Here is a 13220-nt window from a genome sequence, read left to right as displayed (position 1 = left end):
GGGGGGGGGGGGGGGGGGGGGGCAACACCAAGAGATAGAAACAGGCTGACACAGAGAGAATACGATCACAAGAGAAAAGGGGGAGCAGAGCAAGAGGCAGATGGAGAACAGAGTGAGAGGGAGGGATGCAGAGCGCAGAGAGGGAGCAACATGAGTGGAGAGAGGAGCCAAGATGGGAGAGAGGGAGCTTATAAAGGGGCAATAAAAGGGAGTAGCAGACCCCAACAAAAATGAGTGAGAGGGACAAAACCAGAGACAGGCAGTGAGAGGGAGAACAGACAGAGATGTCAAAACACGGGAGAGTCAGAGAAAGAAGGAGATGGAGCAACTGCACTGCCAAGAGAGCAGGTGAGAGAGGGAGACAGAGGGGCACAGGCAGCTGCCAAAACTGAGAAAGGACTGATGGGAGAGAGCACAAAAACCAGAGAAATGTCAGAAAGGACACCGAGGAGGACACAGGAGGGACATAAAACAGAAGGACATACAAAAGGGACATGAGCAGCAGAAAGAGAGAGGAGCAGAGCTACCCCAAGGCAGCATGGATGATCAGAGATGGGCTGGAGACAAGGGGACAGCAGGAGACCTGGAGAAATACATCAGGCCAGGGGGGAGAGGGGGAGCCAGCCAACAAGGAACATGTACATAGATCAAATGGTCAGGTGTGCAGGCAGGGAAATGGTCAGATTCCAAAGAAAACGGAGATGAACTATAAAAGGGAGAGAAAGAGACACTCAGGGGAAGAGGGAGAGGGCAAGAGGCGGGCACAGAGAGTGTGTGTCATTGGAGTGCTGAAGAGAAAACAGCCAGAAAGGGAGAGGAGGAGACACGGACATGGACAGGGCCAGAGACAGACCAAGGATGACCAATCAAAGGGCATCTCAGGAGAGACAGGGAAATAGGGACAGGGGGAGAGGGAGGTGGACACAGAAGATGACACACAGGGGTGTCAAGAGGGCAACAAACACAGGCAGAATTAGGGTGTCAGGGCAAGGTGGCCAACTGAGGGCAGAGAGGGACAGGAAGGGGGGCAGACAGACCTTCCAGGAGGGATGTGCACCCAAAGGTGAGGAGACCGAGCGAGAGCTCAGGACAGGGGCAGGCACCAAAAACACTGACGAAAGGGGGTAGACAGTGTGCTGTGGAGGAGCACTCTGGGGTGTGGGGACAGAGATCCAAGGAGATGGAAAGGCACGTGCAAGGAGACACAGACACGCAGACAAATTGGGTGGAGACTGACAGAACAACAGATGCTGACAGAGGGACAGGCAGAGAGCTACCGAGAGTGACAGGGCCAAAAAAAGGGAAAAATACACGGGGGGAGATGGCAGGAGACAGAGAGAGGGAGATGCAGAGAGAGCAGGCGTGTGGAGAGACAGATGTACAAGAGACAGAGAAAGGACAATGGGCGGCACGGCAGGAGGAGACACAAGGAAGGGTGACTCTGCAGAGTGCTACATGACAGGAGTGACAGAGGCAGCCACAGGGGAGAGGGAGACAGAGGGACATGAGGAGGAGGATGAGGAGGGGAGGGAGGAGGAGAGGACACACACAACACACAAAAGGGGAGAGGGAAAGAGGGAGATATGCAGATGGGGAGGGAGTGCAGAGACAGTTGGAGGAGAGATGTCCACGAGTGGCACGGAGGGAGGCTGAGGGAGGGGAAGGGAGACCTGGGCAAACATGCAGAGAGGGAAACCTCTGAGGCACATGCCCTGAGGGAGACATCTATGAGATGGAGCAAGACAGGGGGAAGACATACAGCACAGAGACTGAGAGCAGGGAAGACACGGGGAGACGGAGACAACCGCCAGACAGAGATGTAGCAGCAGACACAACAAGGGAACGTGCCAGAGGGGAGGACAGAGAGGCGGGGAGACAGGGGGGAGGTTGGGGGGCACAGGGAGACAGCGAGGAGGACGCTGCAGAGGGAGATGTGTGGACACGGGCGAGGGTCACCACCAGAGCGATGCAGACAGAGAAAAAGGAGACCAGACAAAGATGAGCCAAGGGAGAGAGAGAGAGAGATGGGCAGAGAAACACTCCATAGGGAGAGGGCACCAGAGGAAGAAAGTGAGACAGCACAAGGGGGGACAGGGGACCCAGAGTGCAAAGGTGGGGGGATAGGAGACAGGGAGGGGATGTGTGTGGCTGGAGACCAGGAGACAGAGCGACAGACACACAGACACGCATGACAGAGGGAGATGGGCACAAAAACTGGGAGGCAGAAGGAGACCAAAACACATGGGGAGACAGACAGACACGCAGAAAAAGGGGCAGACAGTGTGACACCGGGACATTGATAAGGGCTCCGAGAGACGGGGACGGTGGCATGGGGAGATGGAGCATTGCGGGGGGAGACGGGCAAAGAGACGCTGGCACAGGGAAAATGGGTTAGGTCATAAGAGGGATGCGGCACAACACAGGCAGATGTACTGAGGAAGAGAGAGCACAAGACAGAAAAAAAACCAACAGAGACAGCAGAGGCCAGAGAGAGACACACAGGCACAGCGACACAGGGAGGGAGGGACAGAGACTGACCATGAGGCACACACAGAGACAAAGAAAAGAGAGACAGACAGACAGGGAGAAGACACAGGGATGCCAGGAACACTGAGATGGACTGAGGGAGACACTCAGACACACGGGGAGGGGTCGAGACAAAGGGGGTGGGTGTGTGCAGAACAAGGGAGAGGGTCAGAGGAGAAATGGAGGAGACAAGGGAACAGTCTGAAGGAGGAGGGGCAGAGAGAGGGAGAAAACCCATCAGGGAAGAAACAGAAACGTGGGGGAGACTAGAGAGATAGCACAGGGTTGAGCAATGGGGAGGCAAACAGAACTGAGATTCAGAGAAAGGGAGAGACTGAAATGGAGAGGGGGGGAGGCTGAACAAAGTGACATGGGGGATGACAAAAAGGGGAGAGGGGGATGCATAGACACAGAGTGAAGCCCGAAACAGAGACATGCAGAGAAAAATGAGAACTGACGGGCTGGGGATAGTCACAAAAGGGAGAATGGGCCAACCATGGGAAACACCCACAGGTGAGGGACAGAGGAGGAATGGGAGATGTGAAGGAGGGAGATGGATGAAGAAAGCCATGGAGATGCACACAGATGTCAAGAGGGAAGGCCTGTACAGGGAGGGGGGACTGGGAAAGACAGAGAAACCACACACATGACAGTGGAGGGGAGGGGCAGCAGGAGAGAGACAGGGTGGAGGGGATGGTACCAGTGAAAAACATCAGTGGATGGGAACAGGAAGGGTGGCTGGGAAGGGTGGATGGGCAGAGGGAGACGGGCACAGACACTGAGAAAAGGGGGCCCCCAACACAGTATGGGGAGAGGGGAGGAGACAGGGATCCAAGGGGAGACGCGCCGCAAGGCAGACGCACGCAGACTGGCGCCAGAGAGACGGGAAGGATAAAAAGCAGGAGCCAGCAGGAGATGTGGGGAGATACAGAGATGGAGGCAGCAGGAGACATAGACAGGAGGGCAGTCGCAGAGAGAGGGATGGAGGTGGTGGAGGGAGATGGACAACGAGGCACACAGAGGAAAAAAGGATGCAGACAGAGAGTGGGAGACAGAGAGGAAAGGGGAGAGGGAGAAGGAGACACAGTGAGAGACAACGGGAAGGACCATGAGGGACTGGGACTATGAGGGAGAGATGCGTGTGGGCTGACTGCCTAGAGAGACACGGACAAGGGCAAAGGGGGATGGAGGGTGACACAGAGGGACCGACAAAACAAGTAATAGCAAGAGGAGAAGGGAGAGAGTGGGATGGGGAAAGGGACTCCATGACAGGGGACAGACAGACACTGAAAGTGCAAGGAGGGCAAAGAAAGAGCAAGGAGGAGCAGAAGACAAATGAGGGAAGCCAGAGAGTGAGGGAGGGGGGCTGGTGAGGGGTGAAAGAGAGGCAGAAAGACAGAGACAGACTACAAGTCCTGCAAAAAGTAGAGGCTTTGGTGAGAAAGGAACCTGGGGACAAACGCAGACAGGAACTGTGGCAGAGGGGCACACCCCCAAAGAGAGGGAGAAAAAGTAAGGGAGAGGCAAAAAAAGGAGGGAGGGGAACAAGAGAAGAATCAACAGGCAAGCACCAAGAGAGATGGAGGGAGACAGAGGCACAGACTAGGACAGACCCAGGCACCAAGAAAGGGGATGACAAAGAGGGACAAGGACCAGGGGGTGCGGGCAGAGGGCCAAGATGGATGAAGGGAGCCCAGTGCTGTGAAAGGAAATGCTGGGAAAGACGGAAAGTCCCACACACGGAGGGACAGATGGAGGCAGGGGGCGAGATGGCTGTTGAGGGAGACCGACAGCCACGAGGGGAGGCAGGGAAAGATGGACAGACAGACACGGATTCAGAATGGAGAGATGGGACGGAGGGAAGCGGGCAAACAGGGGGACAAGTGGAGAGACGTGCCATGAGGCAGAGAGAGATGAACGCAAAATCAGCGGGATGCAGAGAATGTTACAGACCCGGGGAGGGAGAGGCAACAGAGATGGACAAGGGGGATGGGGGTAGGGAGGCAAAACAGACAGATGGGGAGACAGAAGCAGGGATGAAGGAATGGATGGAAAATATAGAGGAGGGGACAGGGAGAGACGGAAGGAGAAAAGGGACAGACGGTAATGCAGACACAAGCGGATGTGGACACAGAGGGAGACACACAGATGCAGAGCGGGGACAGGCATGGGGTGACGCAGAACAGGGCCGACTGGCACATGGGGGGAAACAGGGATCGAGAAGGAAAAACAGGGACAGAAACAGACCCAGAAGCAGGCAAGGAGATGGCAAAAAAACATATCGTGCTCTCGCTCTCTGCCTGCCCACCCACGCTCCCAACCCGCCGGCTGCTCGCGCTGCCCACCTTGGCACCATCACCACGGTTTTCCTTCCCTCACTTGGCCCACGTACCTGCCTGGCCAGCCACCGCTACAACCGTCCCCTCAGCAACGACCGGCACCCACCCTTCTAGGCTTCCATCTGCCCATCTTGCCAAACAACGGACTGTCTGGCCACTGCCCTGGCACAACCCCTGGCCCTCACGTGTGTGCTCCTTGCCCGGCCTCTCGTTCTGCCTACCCGATGATCTGCCCCTGCAACCTGTCCCACCCCCACCCACCCTGCCTGGCCCTCCATCTGTCAGGCAAGCTTACCTCTCCTCTCCACAGCCATCTACCCACCCAGCTTCCGAGCTGGCCAGCTGGCTGCACGACCTGGCCAGAAAAAACCCTGCAGCTCTGCCTCACTTCCCCCATGGGGATGTGCTCCCCCCCCCCACCTGTCTACCAACTGTCCCACCCTCCTCGCTTGCTCTCTGGTCATTCCGGCCATCTCCCTGCCCAGCACTATCTCTGTCTCCTCCTCACCTGACCTGCCTGCCAAGGACCCCCATGCTGCAACCCCAAAACATCCCCGTGCACCTGAGATTCCATGCATCCACACACCACCGTCTCCCACACCAGTGAGCCTTTATTCCTGTGAGTCGCGCTGCTCCAATACCCTCCAGTCCCAGCAGATCCCTCATGGCCATTTGCATCTTGCTGATCATGAAGTTGTATTTGCACCCTGTGCTCCCCACGCCATGACCCACCACCCTCATGCACACCCAGCCTCTCCCAGTGCCACACCTCTGTTGCTCATTGGCATGAATCTAGTGCTCTATGGCACGTCTCTGTCACCCATGTCTCGTCCACAGCCCTAGACATGCTGGCCAAAATGTGGGCTTCCTCTGCATGACGGGCGTCCCGGGAGCCTCCCTCAGCCATCAGCCTGCCTGATCCTCCTGTTAAAGGCCATCCAGCTTCTCCCCTGCTCCCCTGACCATATGCCTGACAGGAACGAACCCCGCATCAGCTCCCAGCTGCACACCCCTCCTGGCACCCCCAACTCCTGAGACCCCCTGTGAACCCACTGCACACCCCCATGCCTGACTTGCAGCTGGCCCTTCTCAGCCATGGGACTCCCATATTCCACCCAAAATGAAAGACCCCCTTCCTGCACCCTCTGGGACACCACAGGTGCCCTCAGCCTTGCCCACCCTCCCCACTGCTGCCCACCACAGCATCCTCACCCTGGTGCCCCTGCTAAGGCCCTGCCTGTGCAACAACATTCTGCTCCTGATGAAACTGAGCCGCTGCTCCGTGCCCCACTCGGCTCCCACCATCTTGAGGACCCTCTTTTCCCAGCACGGGGCCTGTTTCTGACCCGGACTCTCCAAGGAGCATGACCTCCCAGTGCAGTGGAACCTGCCCTGGGCATCCTCCTCCTCAAACAAGGACCACACATCCCTTAAATGTTGCTCAAGCTCCCCAACATCACTCGGCTCCCATGACAGCACCAGCAATGCTCTTCCAAAACAAACTTGTTAGACTGGCTCTTAAGAAGTATTTCTTTCCAGAAGGGCTTGTTAGGCATTGGAATGGGCTGCCCAGGGCAGGGGGGGAGTCCCCATCCCTGGAGGGGTTGACGATTTGGGTTGATCCAGTGCTGAGGGATCTGGTGGAGTTGGGAACAGTCCGTGTGAGGTTAGTGCTTGGACTGGAGGAGCTTCAAGGGCTTTTCCAAGTGAGATATTTCGATAAAACCCATCCCCTCCAGCCTGCCCAGAGGGGGAACGTGATGCCCCAAGTCAGCCCTGGAGGACACTCAGCACAGGGGGTGGGACATGAATGAGCTGTGGAACTTCAGGGATGAGGAGGGGGCTTCCCTTCATGCTATTGTGTCCTCTCCACACTAGCCTTAACGCTCTCCTTTGTCTTCCTCTTCTCTCCCCTGCACAGGGCCCGGAGCGGTGCATGACGGCGGCAACGCAGCATCCCGGGCAGCCGCCGGCCTCTGCCTCTGGGCTGCCCTCCTTGCTCGCCTCCTCCTCGACTTTTGATAAGGGAGCGGAGGGTCCCGGGAGGCCCCGCCGCGCCTCTCCCCCGCCACGGGCTTGGCCCGCCGCGCCGCCCGGGGACTCTTCTCCGTCGGACGGGCGATGCGCCGGAGGACGGGCGGCGGCGCCGAGCGTCCGAGGATGGCCCCTTCTCCCGCGTGCCGGGATCATTCTCGCCGCCGGTTACGCTGTACAGACCCCACCACGTGCCACCAGACTGTCACCTGCCACCGTCGCCCCGGGGACACGGTCCGGCACGGATGAGGCTCCCCGCGGCCGCCTCGTCTCCAACGCAGTGGGCGCAGAGCTGTCAGGGCAGGCGCTGCCTGGAGCCGTCACCGGGCACGTCTGTCTTGTTGTCTCGCTAAGCCGCCTATGCCCAAAAAGACCCCAAGGTTGAAGCCCCCTGGCTCTGCCTTCAGCCCTCTCAGTCCTGAATGTCAGTTCTCACCGCCAAAGCTCCTCCCTAAGCGCTCCCAGCATCGCTCGGCCCTTCCTGCTCCCCAGGACCGCGGTGCAGCCCCACCGCAACGCTCGCCGGCCCTTTCCAACAGGGTCACTTGACACGACTAGTTATCCTTCAAGGTCATGCACATCCCCACTGCTATTTCTCCTGGCTAACATCGTACCCCACGTCCCCAGTGACACAAAGCTGCTCTCCCAGGAACGGGAGCCCTGGAGACTGCCGGTGGCCCCTGTGGGGACAAGACCCTTCCCACCATTGCAGCTGTCGTCCCTCCTCGCTCTGGACTCCTGCCCCGTGACTCTCAGCCTGATGCACCGCCGACACTCACTGGGGAGCTTCCTCCAGGCTGGTTTTCCAACCAGCACGTCAAAAGCACAGCACCACCAATGCTGGGCAGAAGCACTAAACTACACAGCAAAACTCTAAGGCCCTTTTGCTACGGCTCCTTGCACACACCCAGAGGGGATGGGACCTCCCCAGTCCATCTCCCAGTGTGGCCTCCCAGTACCACTTGGCCAGACATCCTTCCCAAGGGGTGGAGGAAGCACAGGAGCCAACCCTGAGCTTCTACATCCGCACTTTGGCTTTTCTCATGCCTGACACGTGCCCCTGCCCGAGGCAAGGCCAATATGTTCGACGCTGTGGACAAGGCTCTGTCAATTCTCTGCGCTGGCACGGTAAGGATGACTCCGATGCCCCTGTTCTGCTGCTTGCCGATCCTCCCTGCTGCAACATTCCTTCAACACCAAAATGGATGTGTCCAGACTCTACTCTCTGCTTCCTCCAGGCACCCTGGGAGCTTCTGCCCCCTCCTGCGCAGTCCACGATGGCAGCGGCTACATTATCTCCCTGCGTACCAAACTGCACGCCTGACAGTGATCTGTGCCACGGTCACCCTCACCCATAACGGCAGCCGTGAGCCTTCCCCACGCTCCTTGGATGCTTGTGAATGCTCTGGGGCCATGGTCTGGGAATGGCCCCTCCTGTCCTGCTCCTGAAAAAAAGTCACATGTAGCGCCGGACCCTGTGCCAGGGAGATGCAACTCTACAGCGCTGAGTGAGTGCACAAACCATCCCCCTGTCCTGATGCCTTGCCCCTTCCGTCTCCTTCCACAAGCGCAACGGCCCCACGCACATTGTCTTTCCCACGCAAACCCTGCTGCTGCTGACACCTTCCCTCGCCGTCCCGCTTTCTGCAGCTGCGAGGAAGCTGGGGCCAAGTCCTCAGTGTGCAATATAGAAGAAAAAAACACAAACCCGGAGCCAGAGGCTGTGACAGGCCACCGCGCCATCTCCGATGCTGCCGTGCCCTCTCCTCATCCCTGCTCTCCACAGGCTGCCCGTGACCCACGCCAACTGACACACAGCGTGAGGTTGTCACCAAAAAAAAAAAAAAAAAGCAACAGCTACAAAATCTCTAATGGACATTCCTGCCCCCACACCCTGGATGTCCAACACGTCCCACGGCTGATGGGCAAAAAGCACATGGCCCAAGGAAGGGGCTGCTGCAGAGCTGGCCGGTCGCGCTGGCTTACCTGATGGGCACGGATCCGGCTCGGCACTGCCTGGGCAAGTCTGCGTCCTGCGGTCCCTGTGGTCCTGCTCCGTCTCTCCACCACCATCCTGGAAGGTGGCACTGGCAGCGATCCTGGTCCCACCCAGGCACCTTTGCAGAGCAGGAACGCCACCATCTCCAGCCGGCACGCATGTCCTTCCCTGGGTGCCCACTCCAAAAGTACCCTTAGGCATAAAAGACGCCTCACCCTGACGCCTTTGCTGGTCTGCACCGCCCCATGACAGACCCCTCCCCAACCTGGCACCTCCCGGGGCCAGCCCCAAATTTCTCTGTCCCCGCGGTAGAAACACTGATCTAGCCCCAGACACGCAGGGCCAGAGGCCGTGGCATAGCAGAGAGCGGAGGCAATGACGAGACGCCACGATGAGACCCGGCTCCAGGGCTGCCCCCGCCCCATCCTTCTCCTCCCTGGGCCGGGTCGGCTCCCCTGTCCTCCTCCGCCAGGACGGCGTTCAACTTTCTCGTGCCATGTAACGTGCCATTGTGAGGAACGTGTTGGCTGTCTGAGGCCGGCAGCGGACCCCTTCGCCACCGCTGCTCTCCGTGTTTGGACGCTCGGGGGGTGGCCAGGTGCCCAGGGCGGGGGGAGCGCAGCTCCCAGGTCTCTCCTGCCAATGGCCACGACGGCCGGTCTTCAGTTTCCGTCCATCATTGTATTCCAAGGGTGGCTATACTACCTGAGATTTGTGCATGTTACATTGTAGTTGTAACCTTTTCTAATTCGGCAAGAATAAGAGATGGTTGTGATTGTGCAGTGTATCAATAAAGTTTGACGAACTTTGTACCTTCGGGGCTTTGCTTCCTGGACCCCCCCACGCCCCCCAGGGAGGGATGCGACGCCTGGCACACGCCGTGCCAAGCTGGGAGGGTCCTGAGCACCCGGGACCTCCCTCACTCCCGACGCTTAGTGGGAGCCGCTTTTGATCACCCCCACGATGGCGACACTTCAAGCCCCCAGACCAGGGGCCCACAGTGGTTCAGTCGATCCCTCGCCCCCTCCCGTGCGTCTCCCCCCAAGAACCGGCCTTGTGGCGCCACTGATGGGTCTCGGGTGTGTCCCGCCTCCATCGCCCGCTCGCCGATGAGCACGTACCTGTTGACAGAGCCCCTGCAGGGTAAGGACTGGCTTTGCTCTCATCGCTCACCTACGTGCAGCGGAAGCGGAGTGATCAGGGGCCTCCTTTCAGCGACGGAGCCATTCCCAGCATCTTCTCCGTCAACAAGGCCTGCTCCAATGACTAAACCTACCCCTGCACAAGGGACGCCTCTGTGGATGATGTGCTCCTAAGGGTGGTTTCCTCCTATTGCGATATGACAGTGCACGACATGGACAAAATGCCTTCATCAAAGGACCAGGAGCAGAATGAACCCTTGGCGTCTCCCTGGCGTGGCTACCATCTTGCCCTAAAAAAACTGTGCCCCCCCCACTCCCCAGAGCACGGCTGCACCTTTCCACCCCATCAACGGGGAGAAAAGAGTCAAACTCTCCTAACGTGGGACTGGCTGCTATGAGACTTCAGGACCGGTGTCTTGCCAAGCAGCTTGGGCATGAGCCAGAGGACAGGCATTGCCCGATGGGCTGTGGGTGGCTGCTCCCGTCCTTGCCGTACGCTGCCAAGCTGCTGAGAGTCCCTGTTTCCCAAGGGAAGTTCCAAGGATGCCATCTCTTGGCCAATACAGCCCAGGATGGGAAGGCCACTGGAGGGACCTGAGCCAACCTGGGGGGACCATGAGCTTGCAGGACGATGCTGGATGTGTTGGGGGGGGAGGGCTGCTTCCTTTCTGCGATCTTCTCGGTGGGACCAGGCCTCTCTTCCCCTTCCCTGACAGACAAGTGAAAAGACTCATCCCATGACTTCATCCCCAACCCCGACAACAAGCTGCCCTGCCCCATGAAGGCGGGTGCTTGCATGCAACAGACAGACAAGCGAACGGCTCCATCCCGGCACCGCTACAAACTACCACGAGTCCATGCATCAGGGACACCCCTGCTGTCCCCTCCAAGTAACCCCAGCAAAAAGGTAAGTGCTTCCCAAAACCTACCAGCCTGCCTGGGAGAGGGGTCCAGAAAGGGAGAGCCACCCTGCCTGCCCGCTGCTCCCCAGGGCTGCCTGACCCTGGCAGAAAGTCGCCCAACCTCGGGCATGGGACGAGTGACATCCTGACCTCCATGCTCACTTCCACAACCCCAGACAAGATGCCTTCCCTGATGGTCCCTGCGGCAGGGTGAGTGGCGTGGCTGATCCCTGTGGGAAACCCTCTCTGTTCTGAACCTTTGCTAAAAAAACCCAACCCCATCCATAAGCAAGAACCAGTGTGATGTAACTACAGCTGCCACAAAGCAACGCTCACCCCTGGGCATCCTGCCACCACCAACGGGGCCTCGCTAACACCCGTACTGCTGGGTATCCAGTAACGGACCTGCCTCTGCTGGGGAGAAGCACCTACAGACACCCAAAAGCCTCAGATCACGGCGTATCCCAATGCTTCACCTGCATCATCCCCTTTTATACCATCTCCGAGTACCAGGGAGGCACCACAGCCCCTTCCCACCATGAGTCCAGCCACAGGGTGCCCGCCAGCTCCCTTCCCCGATGGAGAAAGGGGTTTCCTCCATGGCCACTGGCAACGCCCAACCCATACTGAAGGCCAAGGAGCACAGCAGCTACGTCCAGAGGGATGAAGGACCTATTTCAGGCCACGACCTCCATCCCTGCCCGCCACCAAGAGACATACGTACATAGTCAATAAATAGATGTATCCATTAAGCAGCCTCTAACTTGCTCTTTGTCCCTCTAACTCTGGCATCAGACGCTCCTTGATCAGACACCTAGAGGACCAAAAAAATTTACAGAGAAGGCCCAATTTCCTCCATACCCGAGGTCAGATCCCTCCCTGTGCATCTGGGCACTGCCTTTCCCGCCAGGTTCGCTCTACCGCAGCCATCCAGCCTGGCCTTGGAGTTCCAAGATCTGCACAGAGACCTCCACCATTTTCCCTCTGCTATTTTCTCCTCTGGGAGAGGCAGGGGTGCATCTGCTGCCAAGGACAAAACTGGCCACAGTGTTTTCTCCTATAAACCATGGCCACCAGAAGGGTTGGCTCCCACGCGGCTGGGCTGGCCAGCCACCACCTTCTGTGCCATCCTGACCCTGGGATGTAGAAAGCTGCCTGTGTCTGTCTGTCCTGTCCACACGTCCTCGCCACCCTGTCTCTTACTGGGGATGTGCCACAAAGACTTTGAGCGAAGCTCTTCCCTCGCTGGTATCGCTCGGCCTGTCACACCGTGAGGCAACTCCTCGCTGTCCCTTTTGCTCTCTCCCTCTTCTCCGTGCTTATCTCTCGGGTTACACAAATTCATAATGAGTCAAGAAATTAAAAAAACCCCACAGAACAGTCCCACCATCACCAACGACCAGCTGCTGAGACTACAAAAACGTGCTGGGTGGCTTGAAGAAGGCAGCACCCTGGAGGCTACAGTCGAGGCTGAGGACTAAATGCACTGAGTCACCTTTTGTACACCAGCAAAAAACACCCCAAGACAAACCTGACGTGTGCGCCGCCTGCATGGAGAGCGAGTTGCACCTACAGCCCAACGCCGGCCCGCCACGCTGCGTCTGTACACAGCTTTGCATGGGGGCACCCCGTTTCCTACACCCACCTCGTATCGCCGTGTCTCTCCTTCCCCCGGGACTCGGTTCGGCCGCTCTATGACGGGGTGCGAGGGCTGCATGGAAAACTTTTGGGGTCCTGAGCAGCCAGGCGGGATCCTGTATGGGGTGTTTAGGGCAGAGCTGCGCCCCACACCCTCCCCATCTGCTCCCCAAAGCCTTACCTGTGATGGGCTAGCCGATGAGGTCCGGGTGCCGTCTCTCTGCTGCTCTCTTGGCCCCGTTGCAAGGATTCGGTGGTCCCACCTGGCATCCCTCCCCCCACCAGTGTCCCTCCCTATCCCCAGCAGCACAGGGGTGGGGGGGAAAGCGCAGGGAGGCCCCGGGCCCCGCGGCAATGAGCACCACAACCAGACGGAGCGGCCACATGGAACAATCGTTTTAATGGATAGGCAGAGAGAGCCCCCTCGCCGCCCGCCCGCGCCCGGGCCCCCCGTGTGCCCCCCGCCGTCGGCCGTGGGGAAGGAAAAGGAAACCGAAGGAGGAAAACCCACCGCAGGAGAGGCCCCCGCCAAAACGTGCGGCGAGTCGACTGGTCCCGCGTTTTTGGCCGGCGGCTCGGCCGCATGCCAATCACTTTGCCCTCTTTTCCTTCTTTTTTTCTTTTTTTTTTTTTTTTTTTT

General features: G+C 58.5%; 1 protein-coding gene across 5 annotated transcripts in view; it reads left to right on the top strand.

Moving 5' to 3' along the window:
- Positions 1 to 8746, top strand: part of LOC113488505 (opioid-binding protein/cell adhesion molecule homolog) — a 297107-nt gene extending 288361 nt beyond the window's left edge. For 4 of the 5 annotated variants that reach the window (XM_026863708.1, XM_026863710.1, XM_026863709.1 and 1 more), the window contains one exon: positions 6787 to 8746. In XM_026863708.1, the coding sequence (XP_026719509.1) occupies positions 6787 to 6887 (101 nt within the window). In that variant the 3' untranslated portion in view covers positions 6888 to 8746. The remainder of the gene's footprint in view (positions 1 to 6786) is intronic. The other variant, XR_003399940.1, reaches the window with a different exon arrangement.
- The last annotated feature ends 4474 nt before the right edge of the window (positions 8747 to 13220 follow it).

Source organism: Athene cunicularia (assembly GCF_003259725.1).
Source record: "Athene cunicularia isolate RWA chromosome 24 unlocalized genomic scaffold, athCun1 chr24_part1, whole genome shotgun sequence".
Lineage (NCBI taxonomy): Eukaryota > Metazoa > Chordata > Aves > Strigiformes > Strigidae > Athene > Athene cunicularia.
Note: the sequence above shows the minus strand (reverse complement) of the source record. Positions and strands in the feature narration are given on the sequence as shown.